Source organism: Mastigoproctus giganteus, chromosome 5 (genome assembly GCF_048544385.1).
Source record: "Mastigoproctus giganteus isolate SK-2022 chromosome 5, ASM4854438v1, whole genome shotgun sequence".
NCBI classification, from domain to species: domain Eukaryota; kingdom Metazoa; phylum Arthropoda; class Arachnida; order Uropygi; family Thelyphonidae; genus Mastigoproctus; species Mastigoproctus giganteus.
Genome location: NC_143579.1, coordinates 238338434 through 238361825, shown reverse-complemented (window position 1 = coordinate 238361825; position 23392 = coordinate 238338434). Strand labels below are relative to the sequence as shown.

At 36.3% G+C, this 23392-nt stretch overlaps 1 protein-coding gene across 2 annotated transcripts in view; it reads left to right on the top strand.

The window, feature by feature from the left end:
- LOC150086312 (lysosomal Pro-X carboxypeptidase) overlaps positions 1-23392 on the top strand; it is a 55281-nt gene that overhangs the window by 9585 nt on the left and 22304 nt on the right. For both annotated transcript variants that reach the window (XM_090373829.1, XM_090373830.1), the window contains exons 3-5: positions 8658-8759; positions 14189-14370; positions 16268-16425. In XM_090373829.1, coding sequence (XP_090229955.1) covers positions 8658-8759; positions 14189-14370; positions 16268-16425 — 442 coding nt within the window. The remainder of the gene's footprint in view (positions 1-8657; positions 8760-14188; positions 14371-16267; positions 16426-23392) is intronic.

Sequence of the window (23392 nt, the reverse complement as noted above, 5' to 3'; positions counted from 1 at the left end):
GAGGAAAGATGGACAAAATCAGTCACTGTGCAGTTATCCAATATTTGGGAATAAAGAGACTAATGGCAAAGGCAGTTCATGAGGATATCGTTACAACACTGGGGGAGGATGCTCCTTCCTGTCTCATGGTTAAGAATTGGGCAGCATAATTTAAACAAGGGAGGGAGAGCCTGAAAGATGACCCACACTTTGTAACACGTGAACACCATCACTCCAGAATTTGTAAACAAGATGCATGATCTAGTGATTGACAAGCGACAGTTTGGTACATTAACAGCATCTTGGGCATCTCATCTGAATGTGTGTACCACATAATAATCAAGGTTGTCAAGTTATATGAATGTTCACAACATTTTCAAGCAGATCCAGCAAATTTCCTTGCAAGGTTTATGACTATGAATGAGATGTGGATCTGTCACTTTCAGCAAAGAAAAAGCAATCCAAACAGTGGAAACACAGCTCTTCTGCCCCCCCCCCCTCCAAAGAAAGCCAAGTCAACTCCTTTTGCTGGAAAAGTGAGGGCATCAGTTTTTTGGGATACTGATGGACTGTTGCTAGTGGATTACCTTCAGAAAGGCCAGAGAGTCACAGGGGCATATTATATGCAGACCTTGTGAAGCATTTGCATGAAAACATTGAAGACAGACTTCACTAAAACCTCAGAAAGGACTCTGTTCCACCAGGACCATGCACCTGCTCACAAGTCTGTCATTGCCATATGGCTGCACTCCACAAGTGCATCTTTGAAATCTTGAACCATCTTCATATTCACCTTTCACCTATTTCCTAATTTGAAAAAAATACCTGGCCTGCATTCATTTTCCCACCAACAGTGATATCATTGCTACAGTGGATGCATTCCTAAAGGCTAAGGAGAAAACTTCCTTTGCAGCTGGACTCAACACAATACATCATCAGTGGCAAAAGTGTATTGACTCCAAAGGGGACCATGTTGAAAAGTAACATATTACAAGACTCCTGAAATAAAGTCCTCATACTCAGGCCACAAACTTTTCAAATAGTTCTTGAGATTACCCTGACACCTAATCTCTTTTGGCATAAGCATATCACAAATATTGCTTCCTCTGCATCTAAAAAATGGGTTTTTCCTTTTCTGTCAGTGTTATTTTTCTTCTAAACTATTACTCACCCTTTGCAAAATTTAAAATCCATCTTATTTTGAAATATTGTTTCCACAGCTGTGATGATGAATAATATACACCTCTCAGGCTTCTAGACTCCATTCAAAAGAGGACAATTGGATTAAATATTACTCCATCTCTACTGCATGCCTTTTCTGTGGATACTTCCATGGGCACTATTCTTCTGAATGGACATTATAATTTCCTCCTCTCTTCTGGACCAGTCAAACATGTGCACAACCAGTCAGCATCTATTTACTGTCCAATTTCAAACTCAGAACCAAGTTTTCTTCTTCCACATTTATACTTTCAACTTTTTTTTCTGAAACAACCTTCCTTCATGTGTATTTCCTGAAAATTAAAATCTACAGAAATTTTCAAGTGTAGTGTCAACAAGTATCTCCTATCTTCTGCCGCCTCCGTAGCCAGGTGGGAAGGAGCAGCAGTGCATAGCACACGCTTCTTGATTAGACCGGGGTTCGAGCCCATCACCACCAAATACGGAGGATGCGGAAAGGTCAGGGAATGACCACCGCATATCCCGGAGCAATATGGCCTTAGTTGCTAATACTCCTAAAAAAAACCAAATAAAATAACTCCTATCTTCTTCAACCTTCAACCCTCACATGGTACTAAAGTACTGTAGGTTCTGATATCTTTTGTGTTTGGGGGTTTCATTAAAAAAAAAAAAAAGTAATAATAATTTTTTTTAATATTTCTTCAAACTGCTTACTATTTCAACACCAGATGGAAGTTTCTCCCAGCAATCAGTCACTCTCTAGCTGAAAACAAATTTTTACACACTGTCCTGGGGCAACTTAAATTTATATCCCTTGATGAATAGGACCAGGGTATGTCTGCCAGGGGCAAAGGTTGATGACGTTGTAGAGCGGATATCATCTTTTAAGGGCACAAAAGGTGATATAGTTGTACACGTTGGCACTAATGATATTAAGAGTAGGAGACCGGCGGAATTACTTAGCAAGTACAGGTCACTGTTGAAAAAAAGCCGTGAATTAGGGTTGAACTTGAAAGTGTCTGCAATTCTGCCCAGACACGATAGGAGGGAGTATATGATGAGAGCCTTGTCGATCAATTCGGCCCTGGAGGGATTGTGCAAGGCTCAAGGGGTAGAATTTTTTTCAGCCTGGACTGTACTTGTTAACAGGAGAGATTGCTTCTTCAGGGATGGGATACACTTAAATAGAAAGGGTGCAAGAATTTTTGCTGATGCTGTCGAGGCAGTGTTAGGTGGGTCGGAAAACTGCTAGTTGGGGGGGATACAAGGACTAATAGATTAACAGTAGCCAGTGGCAGAGGTGGAAGTGATTCTTGCACTGCTTCTATTGAAATGAGCAGAAGTCTGAAAAACAAGATGCAGGATATTTCAGAGACTGCTGGTAGTCATTGCGGTACAAGTAAACACATGGGTTGTGTTAGAGTAGCTAAGAATAGAAACAGGTGCATGTATACCTGCGTGTACACCAATGCTAGGAGTTTGGTAAATAAATTTCATGAATTTGAGGTATTGCTCAAAACATCAAAGGCAGATATTGTTGGGATATCAGAGACGTGGTGTCACACAGATATAAGTAATGCGGAACTGGAATTTGGGGAATACAATGTGTATAGAAAGGATAGACAGGACAGGAGGGGAGGAGGGGTTATGCTATTAATTAAGAAACACATAAAGTCCAAGGAAGTGAAGCCAGTCGACATCGATGGACAGGGCAGTGTCGAGTCAGTTTGGTGTGACATAAGCATAGGGAAATCAAAATTGAGAGTGGGAGTGTGCTATAGGCCTAATGACTCTGATGAGTATAATAAGATATTGTACAGGGAAATAGAGTGGGCCAGTAAATCAGAGAGTCTTATAATGGGGGACTTTAATTTCCCAGATATTGACTGGAATTTGTGGATTGGTCACTCGCACACTAGCAAGGCTTTTGTGGATTTATTGGATGATTGTTTTCTACATCAGCATGTTCGTGAGGCAACAAGAGGGAGCAATACTCTTGATCTGATTATCAGTAGTGATTCTTCATGCATTAAGAACCTGCAGATAAATGAACCACTAGGTGGCAGTGATCACAGTGTGTTGAAGTGGGATTTACTCAAGGAGGTAACTACCATCAGAGGTAAAGGGAAGGGTTTTTGTTTTCGTAAAGGCGACTATGATGGTCTGAGACAGTATTTAAATTCTATACAGTGGGACCAACTGATGATGTTACCAACAGCAAACTCAAAATGGGAAGCATTCAAGGAACTAATCTTGGAGGCTACCAGGCTTTACATACCAACTAAGAAATATTGTTCAAGGTTTAGGCCTAAATGGTTGTCAGATGAACTAATGAGACATGTGGCAGAGAAGAAAAATGCATGGGATACATACAAATTAATGGGTGACATGGAAGCCTATGATAGATATAAGTTGGTCTGTAACCAAGTCACAAAGGAGATTAGGCAGGCAAAGGCAGACTATGAAAAATCCTTGGCAAAGGATGCAAAGAAAAACAGAAAAGAGTTCTTTACATACTTGAACTCGAAAAGGAAAGGGATGAATCAGATTGGTCCACTGGATATTGATGGTTCAACAGTTGAGGATCCTGCTCAGGTGGCTAACAATCTAAACGAGTATTTTGCATCTACATTCACGCATGAGGAGTTATTCAGGAAGGAGAATGATGTAGGTAAAGTAAACATTGGCAGTGAGCTGGATGATTTTGTAATAACTGAGAGGAAAGTGGAGGAGAGATTGTTGAGGATAAACATAAAAAAGGCACCTGGGGTGGATGGGATCTATCCAGTTATATTAAAGGAGGCAGCAAAGGAAGTATGCAAACCCCTAGCCATAATTATGAGAGCTTCTTTGGACTCAGGGGAGGTACCCATAGACTGGAGATGTGCAAATGTAACCCCAATTCACAAAGGAGGATCAAAGGCTGACACAAGTAATTATAGACCTGTTAGTTTAACTTCTGTTCCAGGTAAATTAATGGAGGCACTGGTTAAAGAAGCACTGCAGGATCATCTAGACAAGAATTCAGTTATAGCTCAGACGCAGCATGGTTTTGTTAAGGGCAGGTCTTGCCTGACCAATTTGATTGGATACTATGATGTAGTCACAAAAGAACTGGATGCAGGGAATAACTTTGATATTATATATTTGGATCTTAGAAAGGCTTTTGATACTGTTGCACATGGAAGACTGCTGCACAAATTGGAGCAGTGTGGCATTGGAGGCAAATTGCTGCTATGGATAAGGGGATGGTTGAGTGGCAGAAGACAGAGAGTGGTAATCAATGGACACTGCTCAACGTGGACTAATGTTATTAGTGGAGTTCCTCAAGGTTCAGTGTTGGGTCCGTTGTTGTTTTCGGTGTTTATGAATGATATTGATGATGGGATATCAAGTTTAATGTCCAAGTTTGCAGATGATACAAAGGTTGGCAGGGTCGTTAAGGACAATACTGACGCTATGCTGCTGCAACAGGATCTGGAAAGGTTGAACAGATGGGCTGAGAGGTGGCAAATGAGGTTTAACATCGACAAATGTAAAGTGCTGCATATGGGAAACAGTAACCCCAGAGCAACGTATCAACTCTGCGGTACTACACTGACAGTGGTGGAGAATGAAAAGGACCTGGGGGTAATTGTGCAGGCAGATATGAAGTTCTCTGAGCAGTGCAGACGAGCTGCAAGAGTAGCTCATGGTGTCTTGTCAATGATATACAGGAATTTTTCTAGCAGGGATAAGGAGGTGATTATTCCCTTGTATAAGGCAATGGTAAGGCCACATCTTGAGTACTGTATACAGGTCTGGAGGCCTCATTTCAAGAAGGATGTAGAGCTGCTGGAACGGGTACAGAGAAGGGCAACAAGATTAGTAAATGGAACAAAGGGTTGCTCTTACGAAGAAAGGCTTAAATTTTGCAAATTACAGAGTTTGGAGACTAGGCACCGGCGAGGTGATCTGATAGAGGTGTATAAGGCTTTGAATGGTTTGAGCATGCTCAATGCCAATGGGATTCTTCATCTTTCTCAGAATAATCACCTCAGAGGGCATAAATTCAAACTGAGGAAGGACGGATGTCGGATAGATGTGCGGAAATTTGCCTTTGGCCAGCGGGTGGTTGGTTGGTGGAACCGACTTCCATCACTTGTTGTTGAAGTTGATAGCCTAAACAAATTTAAAGCTCAACTGGACAGGTATTCCGAACGAACGGAGGGGTGAAATGGGAGTGGGTTTTTTTTTTTTTTTTTTGGCTGATGCTGAATAAGCTTGCTTTCTTGCATCATATGCCTCTGCTAATGCTAATGCTAATGCTAATGCCCTACCATTAATATCCAGACACCCCTCTATGGATGGGGAAATGGGTACTATGCGTGCAACATGTCACAAAACCTGCTATAAATATGCACATTGGGCCTCGAACAGACAATTGCAAAAGTGGGGATGCAAGATGACACTTTCAACATAATTAACAGACTTCCAACGTGGAATGGTAGTAGGATGCCACAGAAGCAAGTGTTCTGTATGAGAATGGTTGCTTTTGTCACCATCACTCTGGGGATCCCTAGGTCAACAGTTAGTGATGCAAATGGAAGAGGAAATGGGACTGAATCTGCCAAAAAAAAACGGCCTGGTAAACCCCAAAAACTAACAGAACAGGACAAGAGAATTCTGCAAAGAACTGTGTGCCAAATCGTAATTTGCCAAGTCTCAAGTCACACAATACTCTCACCTCTGTGAGAGTATTGGGAATAATATCAGCACTAGTACAATATGAAGGACACCCTATGATATGGGTTACAATGGTCGTGCAGGCTGTTCACAAGCCATTTATCACCTCAACAAATACTAGATGCCAATTAACATGGTGTAAGGAGCACAAATCCTGGACTGTAGAGCAGTGGAAAACAGTCCTATGGATAGACAAGTCAAGGTTTGTACTTTACCAGTCTGATGGTCGTTTCTTGGTGTGGTGAATGCCAGGGGAACAGTTCCTTCCTGATTGTATCCTCCCAAAAATGAAGTTTGGTGGAGGAAGTGTCATGGTATGGAGTTGCTTTTCATGGTTTGGCTTGGGCCCATTTTTCATTATCAACAAAATCATGAATTTTGTGCAATACCAGGACAACCTGGACAATTATACACATCCAACATTATGGCAATACTTCGGGGAAGGCCCATACCTGTAACAGTAAGACAATGCACCATGCCAAATTCTTGGGTCATAACAGAGTGGTTTGAGGACGTTGGTGTGGAAAAGTTGGATTGGCTAGCCCAGAGTTCTGATCTGAATTCTATCAAGCATCTTTGAGATGTATTCAATCATCGGGTACATGCATATAAAGATCGCCCAAAGAACAAGGCCGAACTGGTGGCTGCGTTAAAGACCAAGTGGAGGAACATATCACCTGACATTTATAAAACGCTGGTTGAGATATGCTGCAAAGATTGAAGGCCCTCATAAAAGCAAAAGGTTTCAGCACAAAATATTAAATGACACAATAAAAGCTCTTTATTGTCTGGATATTAATGGTAGAGCAGTGTATTTTGTCTATGAGAGAGAGAGAGAGAGAGGATGCCATCAGCATTTAGTTAACTCAATATATCCAGATTTTTAAACACTTCAGTGAGCTCAAAGAACACTGCAACTTTCAGTGTTCTGCAAAGTAGGCACTTGCAAGGAAAGCCCAAATGGTACTGTCTTACTAAGGAAGACTTCAAAACTGAAGTCTTTCTTTGTAAGGCTGACTAATCTAGGCATCCATTCCAACAGATACACTTCAATGCCACACCTTCCTAAAAGATGTGGCATTGCCATTGTCATATACAATAGGATAATAACCTCCTTTTTCCTGCTGAAAAATTCCTGTATATCATTGATAAAAGCCCCACAAGCTGTCCTAGCAGCCTGTCTGCACTGTTCAAAGAACTTAATGTCAAAATATGCAATTGCTCCTAAGCCATTTTTGTTCTTCACTACCTTGAGTGTGGTACTACCCAATTGGAATGTAATTCTGTGATTATTGCTTTCCATATGCGCACTACCTTGCACTTATCAAAATTAAACCTCAATTGCCACTTTTCAGCCCATCTGCCTAATTTTTCTATCTTATTGGACTCAACATATGCTGTCATTTAATCACCCTTCTGATATTTATATCATCAGCAAACTTGGACATGAAACTTTGATATGCCTTCACCAGTGTCACTGGTGAAGGCATATCAAGTGTCACTAACAGCATGTATAGTTAGTAGCAGTGCAAACTACTCTTACAAATTACAGCTATGTGGCTGGTCATACAGTGTTTATGTAGTTGGTGACCAGTTCAACATCACTTTAGAACAGGTGAGAGCAAAGGGAGAGATAGCAAATGCTCAATATGGGTACAGATGGAAAAATATAGGCTTCGTTAAATCTTATGGTTAATCTCTTTTCCATAAACAGCAACTTGCTGATGCAGAATAGATTTAACTACCGTTTTAGCTGCCATTACAATTGAGTCATACCGCTCATTAGCTTTGTGATATGTTATAATGACAGCAAAAATTAATAAAACTTAGCAACATTTCTTTATTAAACATAAGAAATTGATTATGCTTAAACTGTACAACGTTTATTAGCCTTAACATAGCCAGAAACCAGTTTATGTAGCTGGGGACCCGATTTTTTTCAGTATTATTTTTTTGGCCCAAAATACAAATACAATACAAAAAAACAAATAACTTTTCAATCTTTGTTTAATTTTTCATTAAACAGTTTCATTAAAAAAGAATAATTCATTTATTAAATGTTCCTGTGTACAATTTGAATAACTAAGAAGAGAATTAATATGATGCCATTTAACATCACATAGCAACTTTATTTGGAACAAAAGGAGACAGTTTTACCTTTAAATCTGGGTTTGAGTTTGCCTGTTTCTATACTTGTTTCTACACTTTGCGAAACAACTCTACTCTACAGAATTGATAAACTATTTATCTTGTGTAGAATAAATTACTCCAGATGTTCCAAGCATTTCTGGAATATGAACGTCAGAAATGTTTGAAACATCTTTGAATATTATATATACTGTATATATTAAAGTAATAATAAAAGTAGACTTGTAGTGGAAAAAAGATAAACCTGAATGCTGAATTTATTTAGGTTTAAGCATGTAATTTTGTCAAAACCCAAAATGCATTTTCCTTATATGTATTTTGATAGCCTCAGTGCATTTTATTTATGAACTAGCAGTGTCTTATTATTTTTAATATATATATTATTTCACAGAAGGTGGGTCCTTGCATTCCAGAAGGACTTGAATCTGTTCGTGGTAATTGACTTTATGTAAATTACAGAATAAAGTAACCTGTTACTTTCAGTGGAACTAAATGTAATTTCATTTTATAATACTAATGTTTTCACCACTCAGATTGTTCTTTCAGGTGAGTTGCATTGGCATTAATATATAAAAAGCTTCGAAACTAAATTTTCTTAAGCAGATTTTATCCTTTATTTTAAGGGGTTCGTTTGGCGTTTGGCATCTGAATTTCGGGCATTGATCGTGTTTGCTGAGCACAGATACTATGGTGATTCCCTTCCTTATGGCAATCAGTCCTTTGATGTAAGTATAAGCATTGTAAACAGTTTAAAAATTTTAAACTGTTCACTGGCAAGTAGAAGGGGTATCAGAAAGTAAAGTGCATAAAGCTTGTATCTGTTGACATATAAAGCAGGAGCATAACATTTTTCTGTGTAATTGCTACTTTTAAGAACTTGTCTAACTTCTATCACAATCAAGTTGCAACAACAATTATTTTAGGTTGTAAACTTCTTCCCTGAAAGATGTAAATTTAGTCATCCCAAAAGGTGGTAGTACAAGATGCACTCAGACCTCTTATATTGCTGAAATTATTCCTGAATCTGCATAGCTATATGTAGTATGGTGAGATGTGCATTTTCATTGGAGCTCTGGTTTCTTTTGGTGAACAACCTTACTTAATCTATCTTGACATTATGTGCACATGAAAGCCCTCTGCAGTCCACTACATATATCAAACCTTTCCATCCCAGCATGTGAGAAAATTATGCTTTTTTATTTTGCATATCCATTTTCTGCTATGCGTGTTTGCAATGTACTCTCCAAATTCACCCAGAATATAATTATCGCAGAATAAAATTATCGCATTTGAAAAATCTAGTTGTTTTATTTAATAAATGTTTTGGTGAACCAGACAACTTTAATGTATGGTAAAAAGAAAAATGATGAGAGACTGTTGAATTTATTATTTACTATTTTTCTTGTATTACTCTTTAGCTCCTAAAAATTATTGTCCTTATTTCACTTTCCCTCATTTCAGGACTCATAATATATAGATGTTTTCAAGCCATGTAATTCTAATATCATGCAGCTTCCTTCAAAATGTTGTATCTTATTTTACAACTTTATTATATAGCCCTTTTGCTGCCTTTCTGTTTTAATTTTTGTTAGTTTTCATAACAAATAAAAATATTTCTTTGGATTCAGATTTTGAAGAATTGTAGAGCAGATATGTTGACATTATTAGAAAATGTGTACATCATTTTGATTCAAGAGTAATTTATTGTCATTTCTTTTGAAGAATTTTTTTTTTGAAGAAAATCAATTGCTTTGCTTCACATGAGAGTTTCCACTATCTTAGCTCTTTCTTTAGTAAACTTTCTGGCTTATCAGAGAGCAGGTAGGACATGTGTAGATTTTTTTGAATGAAAAGCTTCTCTAAGTAACATTCCATTTGTTTTAGTTGGTTTGTTGCACTACCCCTTTCCTTCAGTGAAATCACAAAGCGGTTCTGATCATAATCCAAAATGCTTTGTGAAATTTTAATATTACAATTACTTAGAAAAGAAAATAAGTTAATTACTTTGTGAAAAGAATGTTAGGGTCTCAGCTCAGTACCATATTTCTAAATTAACATACATTTTCTTTACTTAATTTTTTTTGAAGGCTGTGTCAACGTTAGTATTAATCAAGCCAAATGATACAAGGAAGTGAACTTATTCCTTAAAAATTGTCAGACTTCACCACCTGCTTGGGAGGCATTCCAGGTGTCCAAACAGCACACTGCCCAAAGATGAATTTCCTGAGATCTAACCTTCTGTTGCTTCATAAATTTTTATATTTGTTCTGGTTTCACCTACTATTGCAAATGTAACTAATTTATTCTGCTAATTCATTTAAAGACATTAAAACACCTTTATTCAGTCACCCCTCTGAGAAGTCTAGTCTCCAGACAGTCCAGATGTTCTGTGACGACACTCCTCACAGTCCTTAGCTCTCACAGCTAATCTAGCTGCCTCCTTTTTTTTTTTTTTTTTTTTTTTGGACCTTCTCTAGAAGTTTTACCATGGTTTTCATGAGCCTGACTGTCAGGAATTGCAAGGAAAACTTTGTTTACATGTATCATAACTTCAAAATCTTTTTTTTTTTTTTTTTTGTCCTGAGTCATCTTAAGTCCACATTCCCTTCTATAAGTCATTTCACAGATTTCTCTTACCCAAATGCAAAACTTTATATTTAACATGATTAAACTTCTGTATGCTATTTTTCAGACTTATGCATAACTGAGCTAAGTTATCAGAACCTAGAAAATAATCAAGACCACGCTAAGCTGCTGAAGCAGCTTAGCGTGGTCCTGATTATTTGCCTGCCAGTGTGCCATTAAACACCAAACCAACCAACCTGATTATTTGCCATCTTCTTGCCTTTAAATCATCTGCAAACTTTGACAGCCTTCCCTCCCTGTATACCCCTATCAGTATCGTTGAAGGAAAACAGAAACAAAAGGTAACCTCCAACAATGAACCCTGAGGAACCCCACTTACTGTATTAGTCCACTCTGAAGACTGCCCATTGATTATCATCCTTCTTTCACTCAGCAAATCCCTGATCCACTTAAAGATCTTCCCAGTAATCCCAGCATGCTCCAGTTTGTACAGCATCCCCTCATTAGGGATCATATCAAAAGCTTTACTAAAATCTAGGTAAACAATATTGAAATGGTCTTTCAGCATCTAAATACTTTGACTTCATGATTGCCTTATGCAGTGGGGTAATCTCTTTTTCTCTGCTGGCAAAGTTCCTGTATGTCATTGGCAGAACCCCATGACCTGGTCTATCAGTCTGTCTGCTCTGCTCAGAGAAATTTATGTCAGACTATAGAATTATCCCAGGTGTTTTTCATTTTGAGTAATGGTACATTATTCTGGGATTACTGCTACCTTGCATTTATCCACACTAAGACTCAGTTGCCATTTTTAACTCGCCTACTTAATTTATTCAGGTTATGTTAGTTCAACATACTCTGATTACTATCATTAACAACCCTGCCACAGCATTCTGATATTTTCTGAATATTTTTGCTCTAGAAAAGTTATGATTCAGAAACATGATTTACATAAAGCATGAATGTGCTGAAATTAAATGACTTATTTGCAGAAGTGGTGGCATTCACAAAATTAAATTTTAACTCTTGAATCATTTTTCAGTTGTATATGATGCAGTACCTTGATTTCTAATATTGCAATATTTAAAATCCAAAATACTTCATCAAACATTTTTCCAACATTGACGTCAGATGGAATCTGGTATTTGATAAGGAAGCCATATCGTATAGTTTTTTTAACCCAGTTTTCAAGATTGGCGCATATGCTAATTTAATATTTAAAAAAAAAATGCTTTATTCACATAAAATAATCTAATTACAGGGGACCCCCTGCTTTACACAATTCTGATTGACACGTTTTTCGAATTAGCATGGTTTATAAATTGTTACAAAAATTTATTTAACCCTAATTAAAATTCACTTAACACAGTTGTTTTCCAGATAGTTACTCAACATGAGAGCTGTGCAAAAAAATCTTCTGCCTCATTGTGCAAACGATTTTTGTAGGCTTAAGTCAGCAAGTAACTTCTGTTGTTGAAGAAATAGCAAACATCAGGCAAGAGCTAGGCTTTAATGAAGTAGACACCGCACATGTTCGGGAATTATTAGACTCATGTTCCAAAGAACTGATTGATAATGACCTCCTTAATATCAGTCAGCAACATGTGTATGAAGATAACTGCAATAAGGGGGAAAAAATGCACCAGTGAAGGAGATCTTTAAATGAATTCCAATAACTTTAAAGGAATTCCAAGAATTGTTTAAAACTGCTGAAATTTTGAAGAAACAACTTATGGATTTCGACCCTAACCTCGATCGCAGCATGCAAATCCGCTGAACTATAAACAATGATTTCAGCTACTAAAGAGAGATGTATGCCAAGAAAAGGAAACAAAAGAGTGTACAAACTACATTTTTTAATATTTGTCCGTATATATATATATATATATATATATATATATATATACACTCCATATATACAGGGTGTTTCAGTTAAACGTTTCAGAACTTCTAAGAGGGGTAGGGTACATCCTGACAACTCGAAATCATATAGCAATGTGGGGTCGGAAATGCTTTCCTGAAGCGGTGTTGTACACAGAAGCACCATAAAGAAAAGAGACCGTAAGTGAGAAATCGTTTTAATAATACATGAAAAGAAGCAAAAGGTACATGGATTACCGTAGGTACATGGATTATCAAGTAGATAGGTCTAACCGGACCTATCTACTTGATCTTTCTGCAGCAAGTATTGCCACAACTTTTGAGAGATGAACAGATTTCTGCATCGACGCAACAGACAATGTGGTTCCAACACGATGGAGCCCCTGCCCATTATAGCGGAGATGTTCGTAACTACCTGGATGTCACATTTGGTCAACAGTGGATCGGACGTGGTGGTCCCGTGCATTGGCCTGCTCATTCACCCGACCTATCATGTCTTGATTTTTATTTCTGGGGTCATATGAAATCGCTAGTTTATGACACCCCTGTTGACAATGCTGAGGAGCTGGTTGCAAGAATCGCAGTAGCTGCCGAAGAAATTCGAAATTCGCCTGGAGTATTCCAGAATGTTCGGATGTCCATGCGTCGGAGATGTGAGGCGTGCATTGTAGCCCGTGGAAGAAACTTCGAACACTTACTTTAATCCATGTACCTTTTGCTTCTTTTCATGTATTATTAAAACGATTTCTCACTTACGGTCTCTTTTCTTTATGGTGCTTCTGTGTACAACACCGCTTCAGGAAAGCATTTCTGACCCCACATTGCTATATGATTTCGACTTGTCAGGATGTACCCTACCCCTCTTAGAAGTTCTGAAACGTTTAACTGAAACACCCTGTATATATATACTCCATATATATATATATATATATATATATGTATATATATATATATGTATATATATGTACTATATATATATGTACTATATATATATATATGTACTCCATATATATATATATATATATACTATATATATATGTACTATATATATATATATGTACTCCATATATATATATATATATATATATATACTATATATATATGTACTATATATATATATATGTACTCCATATATATATATATATATATATGTACTATATATATATGTACTATATATATATATATGTACTCCATATATATATATGTACTCTATATATATATATATATATATATATATATATATATGTACTCCATATATATATATATATATATATATATATATGGAGGTATATATATACCTCCATAATAAATATTTGTCTTTGGACAAATATTACGGAGGTAAATTACTTTTATTACTACATAATAAACTGAATTATTTCAAACATCTTTGTTCTCCTTTATAGTTATATTGGCAGTAAAAGCAGATATTTTTTTTCAAAATTTGTAAAGGTTTTGAAAGCCCTTCGGATGAACTACAGTATTTTACATTAGTTATTATATTCGATTAACACATTTTTACTTAACATGCATTGCCACAGAATACATTAACCATGTAAAGCGGGGGTTTACTGTATATGTCTTAAGTATTTCCATATTAAATTTTAATTTGATTACTTTGAGATTTAATAATATGTATATTCTTTAACTTGGATATCATTGTAAATTGCAGTTCTTTTAAACTTTATAGGAACCACAGTACCTTGGTTATTTAACTTCAGAACAGGCCCTTGCAGATTTTGCAGTTCTCATTCAATATCTTAAAAAAACTGTGCCTGGTACAGCTTGCAGTCCAGTAATTGCTTTTGGAGGATCATATGGTGGAATGCTAGCTGCTTGGATAAGAATGAAATATCCACATATTGTTGAAGGGTTTGTATCTTTAATTTCATTATATTGAGATAGCACTGTAACTATTTTGAACATAAACTGCATTTTGATAAAAATGTCATGAATAAAATACTTACCAATGAAAAAAAATTTACCATGTTTATTCAAATACCACACAGCAATAAATAAGATATACATTCCCTAAAAAAAATTGAGGCAGCATCTTTTTAGAATGATATAACAATGGTTAGAAGCACAATCACATTTTTATAATTTTGTCTAGTGGCATTTCAAAATACATAGATGGTTTTGATCTGCATTTCCAGTTAGTTATAAGATATAAATTAACGTAAGCCATCAGGTTGACCTTCTTACTGTACAGGGTATTTTGCATATCTCAACTAGGACTGATAACTCTTAAGCTTCTTGATGTTGAAGGTAACCTTAAAAAAAACATAACTCTGTATTTTGTTAATGGGATATGCTCTATGTGGTTAGTTATGCAAAAAAATTTCATGATTTTTAATTGACATAAAATTATCTGAAAAATGAATCTCTTGTAAACATGTCTTGTTTTTATATGTTGATTTTATGGTAAAGCTTCTTAGGCCATATTGTACCATTTTATCTGCAGTGATCTATGGTTCAGAATCACTTTGTTATATCTGTACAATTGTGTTTGTGGACCAATTTGCATGTTGTGTGTGCTAAAAAAACTCAAAAAAAAAAAAAAAAAAAAACCTGAGTTATTTCAGGTTTTTCAGGGAAAAGCTGCTCTCCCTCTGCCTGAAACAGGCTAACTACAGTCTGATCAGGGAGATCTACATAAATTCCTTTAGTTTCTGATGGCATCTTAAACCCAGACTTCCTTTTTCATGTGTGCGTGTGCAAGTTTTTATGTCACTAAAATGTCTCTTACTACTACCACAGCAGGGCATCATAAACAATTCAAACACAGCTACACACAAATAATGCAGTACGTGTTGTTATGCAACTCATAGAAAAACTAAACCAGTAGCACTGAATTCAACTGCTTACCACTCACTCATTGCTTAGAAAAGTGTGGCAATTAGTGCCAGTATAAAAAAAAACTGCCAACAAAAAAGTTTGCAGTTTTTTTTTTCATACTACTGCCTTTTAGAATGTTCTTAACACTGGAATGTTACCTTCTAATCATGCTAAGGTTTCTGAACAGTGATGGTATAACTTCCATTGATTGACATTGTGCAAAAACTTTTGATTATTGAGTACATGCAGACAGCACACAATTGACAGTTCTAGCTTTTGCTGGGCCTATTGTTGTTTTCAATATTTATCAACGATATTGATGAAGGTATATCAGGCTTGATGTATCATGCTAAGTTTGCAAATGATGCAAAGATTGGCAGTGGATTGAGTAAGCTGAATGTTAATGGCAGTCCTCCAATTGCTGAGACTACACACATGAGGGGGCATAAATTCAAGCTGAGGAAGGGTGGTTGCAGGATAGGTGTGTGAAGAAGGAAGTTTGCCTTCGGCCAGCGGGTGGTTGTTTGTTGGAACAGGCTCTCATCTGTTATTGTAAAAATGGATGGGCTGAATAAATTCAAGGAAGAACTAGTCAAATTCTTGGAGGGCACAGATGGGTGACCTGTGTAGGTTTTTTTATTATTATTATTTGGATTATGCTATATTAGCTTGCACTTTTGCATCATTTGTGATTATTACTACTGCTACTGCTGCCAGTCTTCCATTGACTTCTGTAATAATTTCATAAACAAACATTAATTCATAGTATTTTAATGAAATTAAGTTTTCTATTTAAGCGTAAAAACATTTTTTAATTATGAAAAATATATTTAAACCAGAATCTTGTTTGAATTACCTGAATTCAGATTACCACAAGCACTAGTTTGGAATTTTCAGCATAAGTAACATATTTATTATTATTATTACCTAGAGCACTTGCATCCAGTGCACCAGTAGCGCAGTTTCCAGGCATAACTCCTTGTGGTGGTTTTTATAAAATCGTAACAGAAGATTTCCAGAGAATCCATAAAAACTGTTCCAAGTGTATAAAAAAATCATGGGGTGCTATCGAAAGAATTGCAAATTCAAGTAATTAAAATATTCCATTATAATTTTTATGAAAGTTTGCTTTAATCCTAATAGCAGATTTAACAACACTGCACTCCATGTAAATTTTATAGCAAAATAATGATAGTTTATTAAAACAATTTAGAAAAAAGTTGTACAGAAAACATTCCAGTAACCCTTTAAAGGCTAGTTTTGACAATGAGGATAGAAAGAATAAAGTGACTCTAAGAATGAGTTATATCAAATGCCACACTATTTTGTAAATTAAAGAAATTATATACACCGATGAGCCAAAACATTATGACCACCTACCTAATATGATGTTGGTTCTCCACGTGCAGCTCATACCCACCGAGGCATGGATGCTACAAGATTTCTAAATGTTTCTTGTGGTATCTGGTACCAACGTATAAGCAGCAGAACCTTTAACTCCTGTAAGGTCTGTGGTTGAGATGCCGCAGTTGGAGTTGCTGTTCCAGCACAAATCACAGATGCTCGATGGGATTGAAGGGAAGACCATTGCCATGAAAGGGTGTACCTGGTCAGCAATGATATTTAGTAGGTGGTAGACATCAGAGTGCCCAGCACATGGATGACTGGACCCAGGGTATCCCAGCAGAACATCGTCCAAAGCACGACACTGCTGCCACCGGCTTGTTTTCATTCCACAATGCATCCATCCAAGCATAATCACTTCCCCAGGTAAATGATGTGCACGTACCCGGCTGTCCACATGGTGCAACAGGAAACATGATTCATCGGACCAGACTACCTTCTTTCAATCACTCAAGGTCCAGTTTTGATGCTCGCCTGCCCATTATAGGTGCTGTTGCTGGTGAACCATGGTTAGCATAGGCACTCAGAGCAGCCTGCGGCTATGCAGCCCCATTTTCAGCAGGGCTCGATGTACTGCGTGTTGTGACATTACTCCCGTCACCAGCATTCCAATTACTGGTGAGTTGCACCACAGTCGCCCTTCCGTTGCCACGTTCCATCCAGGAGAGCCTTTGCTCACCTCGAGCATCGATGAGCCGTGGTCGTCCAACACCTTGCCAGGGGTTCATGGGTTCCCCCCTTCTTGGACCACTTTCAGTAGGTACTAATTGTGGCTGACACCGTGCCCCCACCAGCCGTACCATTTCAGATATGCTCTGACCCAGTCGTCTGACGATTACAATTTAGCCTTTGTCAAACTTGCTTAAGTCTGCTGCCTTTCCCATCTGAAGAACAAGAGTAACACTGATTAACGGAGCTCAGTATCAGGCGTTTTTTATGCCGTGTCGTGACCTACACACATGCCATAGTTCACCTGCAGTTGCTTTGATATGCATGCAGTAATTATGAAATTATCATTAGTATTAGTATTAGTAACGGCCGCATGGTGCAAGAAAGCCTATGGCTTATGCTGCACCAGCCAAAAAAAAAAAAAAAAAAAAAAATCCGAACAAAACAATGATAAAAACAAAAAAATAAATAAATAAATAAATAACTAAATAATAATAATTAATAAATAAAAAAAATAATAATAAAATAAAAAATAAATAAAAAGGAAATTAAACCTATCATCCTATGCGCTTCCCTTACCCGAAAGTACTATCCAGATGACCTTTGAATTTCCCCAAACTGTCGGCCTCTACCACCCATGAAGGCAACTTATTCCAGTAATTTATAACTCGCTGGCTAAAATAGAACTTCCTGCAGTCCAATCTAAACATTTCCCCCCGTAACTTGAATTTATGTCCCCTAGTTCTAGCATCATTTATAATCTTGAAAATTTCGTCCTCATTCATTTTACTGATGCCTCTCAGAGCCTTAAACACCTCAATCAAATCTCCTCTAAGGTGTCTAGTTTCCAAACTCTTCAACCCACATATTCAAAGTCTTTCTTCATAAGGACGCCCTTTTGCCGATCTCACCAGGCGAGTTACCCTTCTTTGCACCCTTTCAAGAAGCTCGATGTCTTTCTTCAGGTGCGGTCTCCATACTTGAACACAGTATTCCAAGTGTGGTCTAACATAAGCCTTATATAATGGGATTATCACGTCCCTATCTCTACTTGCAAAAGTTCGATAGATCATCGATAGGACACCATGGGCCTTCCTTGCAACCTGTTTACAATGCTCAGAGAATTTCATGTCTGACCGTATCGTAACACCCAAGTCCCTTTCCTCCAGTACTGGGTTTAGTTGAACTCCACCAAGTAAATAAGTTTTTTTGGGATTACTGTTTCCCAGGTGTAATACCTTACACTTTGTTGGATTAAAGCACAGCTGCCATTTTTCTGACCATTCCTGAAGTCTATCTAGGTCTCTCTGAAGAAGCTCAGCTTGACAGTGATCATTAACTACTCTTCCAATTTTAACATCATCTGCAAATTTAGACATCACGCCCTCTATCCCTTCATCAATGTCGTTTATGAAAATTAAAAACAACAGTGGTCCTAATACTGATCCTTGGGGAACCCCACTTCTTACCTCAACCCAATCTGAGGAATAGCCATTTATCACAACCCTCTGCCTCCTGCCCTGAAGCCATCCTTCTATCCATCTAAGGATTTTCCCAGTGATTCCAACCTGTTCCAGCTTATAAAGCAACCGCTCATGTGGGACTGAGTCAAAAGCTTTGCTGAAATCTAAATAAACAATGTCGAAATTATTCCCTAAATCCAGCTCGTGAGTGACCCTTTCGAAATAGCGAACCAGATTTGTTAAACATGATTTTCCCTTTACGAAACCATGCTGAGTATCCTTGAGAATTTCAATTCGATCCAAATGATCCTGAATTCCACCCTTGATCATTGCCTCCATGATTTTCCCTACTACTGAAGTCAGACTGACAGGTCGATAATTTCCAACTTCACTTTTAGAGCCACCCTTATGTATGGGAGATACATTTGCACTTTTCCAATCCAAGGGAATCTCCCCAGAGTCTAGTGATGCTCGCATAATTAGCCTCAATGGTTCAATGCACTCGCTTGCCGCCTCTCTTAAGATTATAGGGTATATTCCATCAACTCCAGGAGCTTTACTGGTCTGTAGGCTCGAAAGTTTTTTCATTAAATAATCTTGCGAAATTTCAATATCATTAATTACATATTTTTTAACTTCGCTCCCACAATTTCCCTTTGCCATAAAAGGCTTTTCTTCTGTAAATATCGATGCAAAATAACTGTTGAGTTCATCTGCAACGGCAGCTGGTGTATTTATTACTATCCCCTTTCCCTTACGTAAAGGTCCGATCTGGTTTGTCCTGCTCTTCTTGGCATTTATATATGTGAAGAATTCTTTATCCCCCCTCTTTGCTCTGTTTGCTAGTGATTTGTCGAGTATGGAAAAATAAATTGGTTAATGAACTAGTTACAACAAATGTGCACACTTTTTTTTAATTAAAGAAATTAAATGAATTGGGTAAGAAAACTAGTCGCAAGAAAACTCTACCTTATTTATTTATTTATTTGTTTTAATTAATTAAAACAAATTGTGTGGATTCAGTGAGAAGGTTTATGCTATTGTGATTAATAATATGAATTAGTGAAAAGGTGTGAAGATCATGGAGACTACTGCTAGTAGTTGCCCATGTAATTTAAAGGTCTAGTTACATAGAACACTGTACTATTTATTTGAATTGTCAGAGAAAACTGAATTGTCTTAACTGGCTACACATTATCATTTACAAGTAAGAGATAATCTCATATAAATGAATAAAAAGCGAAACAACAAATGTTAAAGGATTCATTATGTCAATGTTATGCTATTTTTATTTTAATTAAAGTGATTATTGAAATTAAGGAAAATCTTGCTGAAGTATGTAGCTGATTATCACTGTCCATGTATACCAGTATCGCTTGCAAAAATTGGCATAGGATAACCTGAACTCAAGTGAAAGTGTCAAATGGTTAGGTTTTACAAAATAATTATGAAATTATATGAGGTTGAAAAAAGATTCACAAATAAGAAGTTGAAAAGAGACTATGTATTCAAACATAATTTAGTTGTATACAACAGAGGTAATGATACATTTGAATTAAGAGAATCATCAACAACACCTCAACCTTTTTTGATAAAACTTATATCTGTAGCTTAGTAATAAACTGCATTAAAAATTGCTCATTTTTTATATCAATAAATTATTTAATTTATTGACTGAATTATATGTACAAAAAAACTAAAAAAATTACAGAAAAATATTTTTTTCCTAAAAATTTCCATAATCACTTTAACTGAAAATAGTTTAACATTAAGGTGACCAACTCTTTAATATTTGTAGTTTTGCAATTTAATTTGTATGAAGACTGCATTTATATCCTACTTGTAAATAATAGTGTATAGTTGATTACAAACATTTTTGTTTCTGTTTTCTCTGACAATTCAAATAAACAGCATAGCATTCTAAGTAAGTAGACCTTTAAATTACATGAACAGCCATGCCATTAATGTTTGACTCCATAATCTTTACAATTTTTCGCTTAATCCACATTATTAATTACAATAGCATAACTTTCCCACCCAGTCCACAAAATCTGCTTTGTGATTAATTTAAATAAATAACATAGTTTACTTGCAAATAGTGTTCTTGCCTAAATTCATGTAATTTCCTTAAAAAAGAAGCAATTGTAACTAGCTCTTAATATCAATTTATTATTTTATACTTGACAATCTCAATAATTATCGCATAATTAATTTAAAAAATAGCACAAGCATTTCTTTACAACTAGTGTTTTCACCAAGTTCACATAATTTCATTAATTTAAAAAGTGTGCCATTAGATATAACCAATTTTTAGAATTGCCTTATTCTTTCCTTCCTCTAGTCTTGAAAATGATGATGTTTAGAATTTCAAGATATCATCAAAAACTGGCCTTTGATAAGTGATTACGTTATTGGAATGTTTTCTCTCTTTCAGCTTGTTTCAATAAACTCAGTCATTTTTTGCATATAAAAAATTTATGTGGAGTACAGTGTTATTTAATCTATTATCAGAAGTAGTTATTTCCCAAATATGTCTTTTTCCTAAGAAATTAAAGTTTGCTTTGTGATCTTCAATTACAGATTTTAACTGTTTTTACACATATATTTGTGTTTTTATTTTTTGTATCTGAAATACTACAGAAATTAATTTTTAGTTAAAATGCCATGTTTAACTGATGATTAGTTCTAGCACTGATAATTACCAACCAATATTGAATTGCATTTACAGTTAAAAATGAAACAGTCTGTTATAAATTTGATACACACTGTGTTTCTCATTCAGGAATTTTTTGTTGCATCAATTACTTTCCTCATAGTGTGCAAATTCGTATGGTTTATCATGCATTGTGTCTGTACAAATGTATGTTCATAAGTTTGTACGTGTGCAAGCTAAAACAATTAGAATCACTTTCGTGGGAAAATCTTGTTCCTCCATCTGAAATCGGCTAACGAAATATATCCAGAAAATCCATAAGAACTCTTTTGGTCTTTGTTTATGATGATCTTAAGGATCCCTTCAGTGTCTGATGGAATTTGAACCCAGACTTTCCAAAGAGGTAACAAGTAGTGATCCCATTATGCTTGCAAAGAAGTAGCCTAGTAGATGGCTATTTCTTTGATAAGAAAGTAATAAAGTATCTTAGTGGAATGATCAGTGCCATGGAAGAAGTGAAACACTTCAGCACCTGATCACCGTATCATACACATCCAAAGAGCTGAGTCTTCATGGAAGTGAATGATGCAAAGGATCAAGTGCTCAAACAGCAAGAAATGCATTTTAGAAAACCCACTGCCAGCAAAACAACCTATATAGATTGAGCATAATTAAAAAAAACTCTCATATTTCTTGTCCCTTTTGACTTTAGCTGACAAAGTAGGCTTAGTATGAAGTCTATAAAAGTGAATTCTCCACTGAAGGAAGTCCCAAGGATGTACATTGTCACCTATTCTATTAACTGGGTGAATTAATAATTTTACCACTTGAAAGCACTAAATAGTCTGAAAGTTACTTATTAATGCAGCTTTTAGAAGATTAATGTGGTCTCAAATAATAACAAAACTTAGGAAGGGTGGTTAATCAATAGAACTAGACCATGTTGCTTCAAAATGACTCTTCTATTGCAGATTGGTTTTAAAAATTTTCATGTGAAGCTTAATGCTTCTAAATGCAAGTTTTTTTATACCTGAGGAACAGAAATACAGGAATTATTTATAAACTAGGAAATTAAAAGTGGTTCAGAGCAAAAAAAACCCTTGAGGAATTGTGCAATATAAAGATGCAGTCAGGTGTCCTGTCTATGATATAGAAGACCTTTAAAATTACCATGATCACAAGACCACATTTGGAATGTTTATTCAGGTTTGGGAGTCACACCTAAAAAAAAGATTAGGTGCTTCAGAAGAGTTCAAAGAAAGGTGACCCGATTAGTAAGCAATACTAATCAATGTGCACATGAAGAAAGTGAGGGTTGAAAACTTGTTAATTAGACATCTTGGGGGGAGAACCTAATTGATATAATGCCCTGCAGAGGATCAGTAAATTGAATGAGGGTGGTATATTTTTGCTTGTAAGAGAGACATGAACTTGGGGGGGGGGGGAGTCCAAATTTAAAATCTTGGGGAATAACAGAAGGTTAGATCCTTCACTTCATTTGGTTTGTTATTTGTTTTTTTTTTTTTTAGGAGCATTAGCAACTAAGACATGTGGTAAGTATGTGGTGGTCGTTCCCTGACCTTTCTGCATCCTCTGTATTTGGTGGTGATGGGCTCGAACCTCGGTCTAATCAAGAACCGTGTGCTATGCACTGCCGCTCCTGCCCACCTGGCTACGGAGGTGCCCCTTCACTTCATGAAGTACCTTCAGGCAGCAATTTACAGAAATAAATTGCCAAGATGGTCAAAGGCAGAGAGTTTAGTAAAGTTCAAAGCTGAATTGAATTGTTTTTTTTTTGTTGTTTTTTTTTTGGAACAGGAAATGTATGAATTCTAATATTAATACCAACAAACTGTAAGGAAACCAC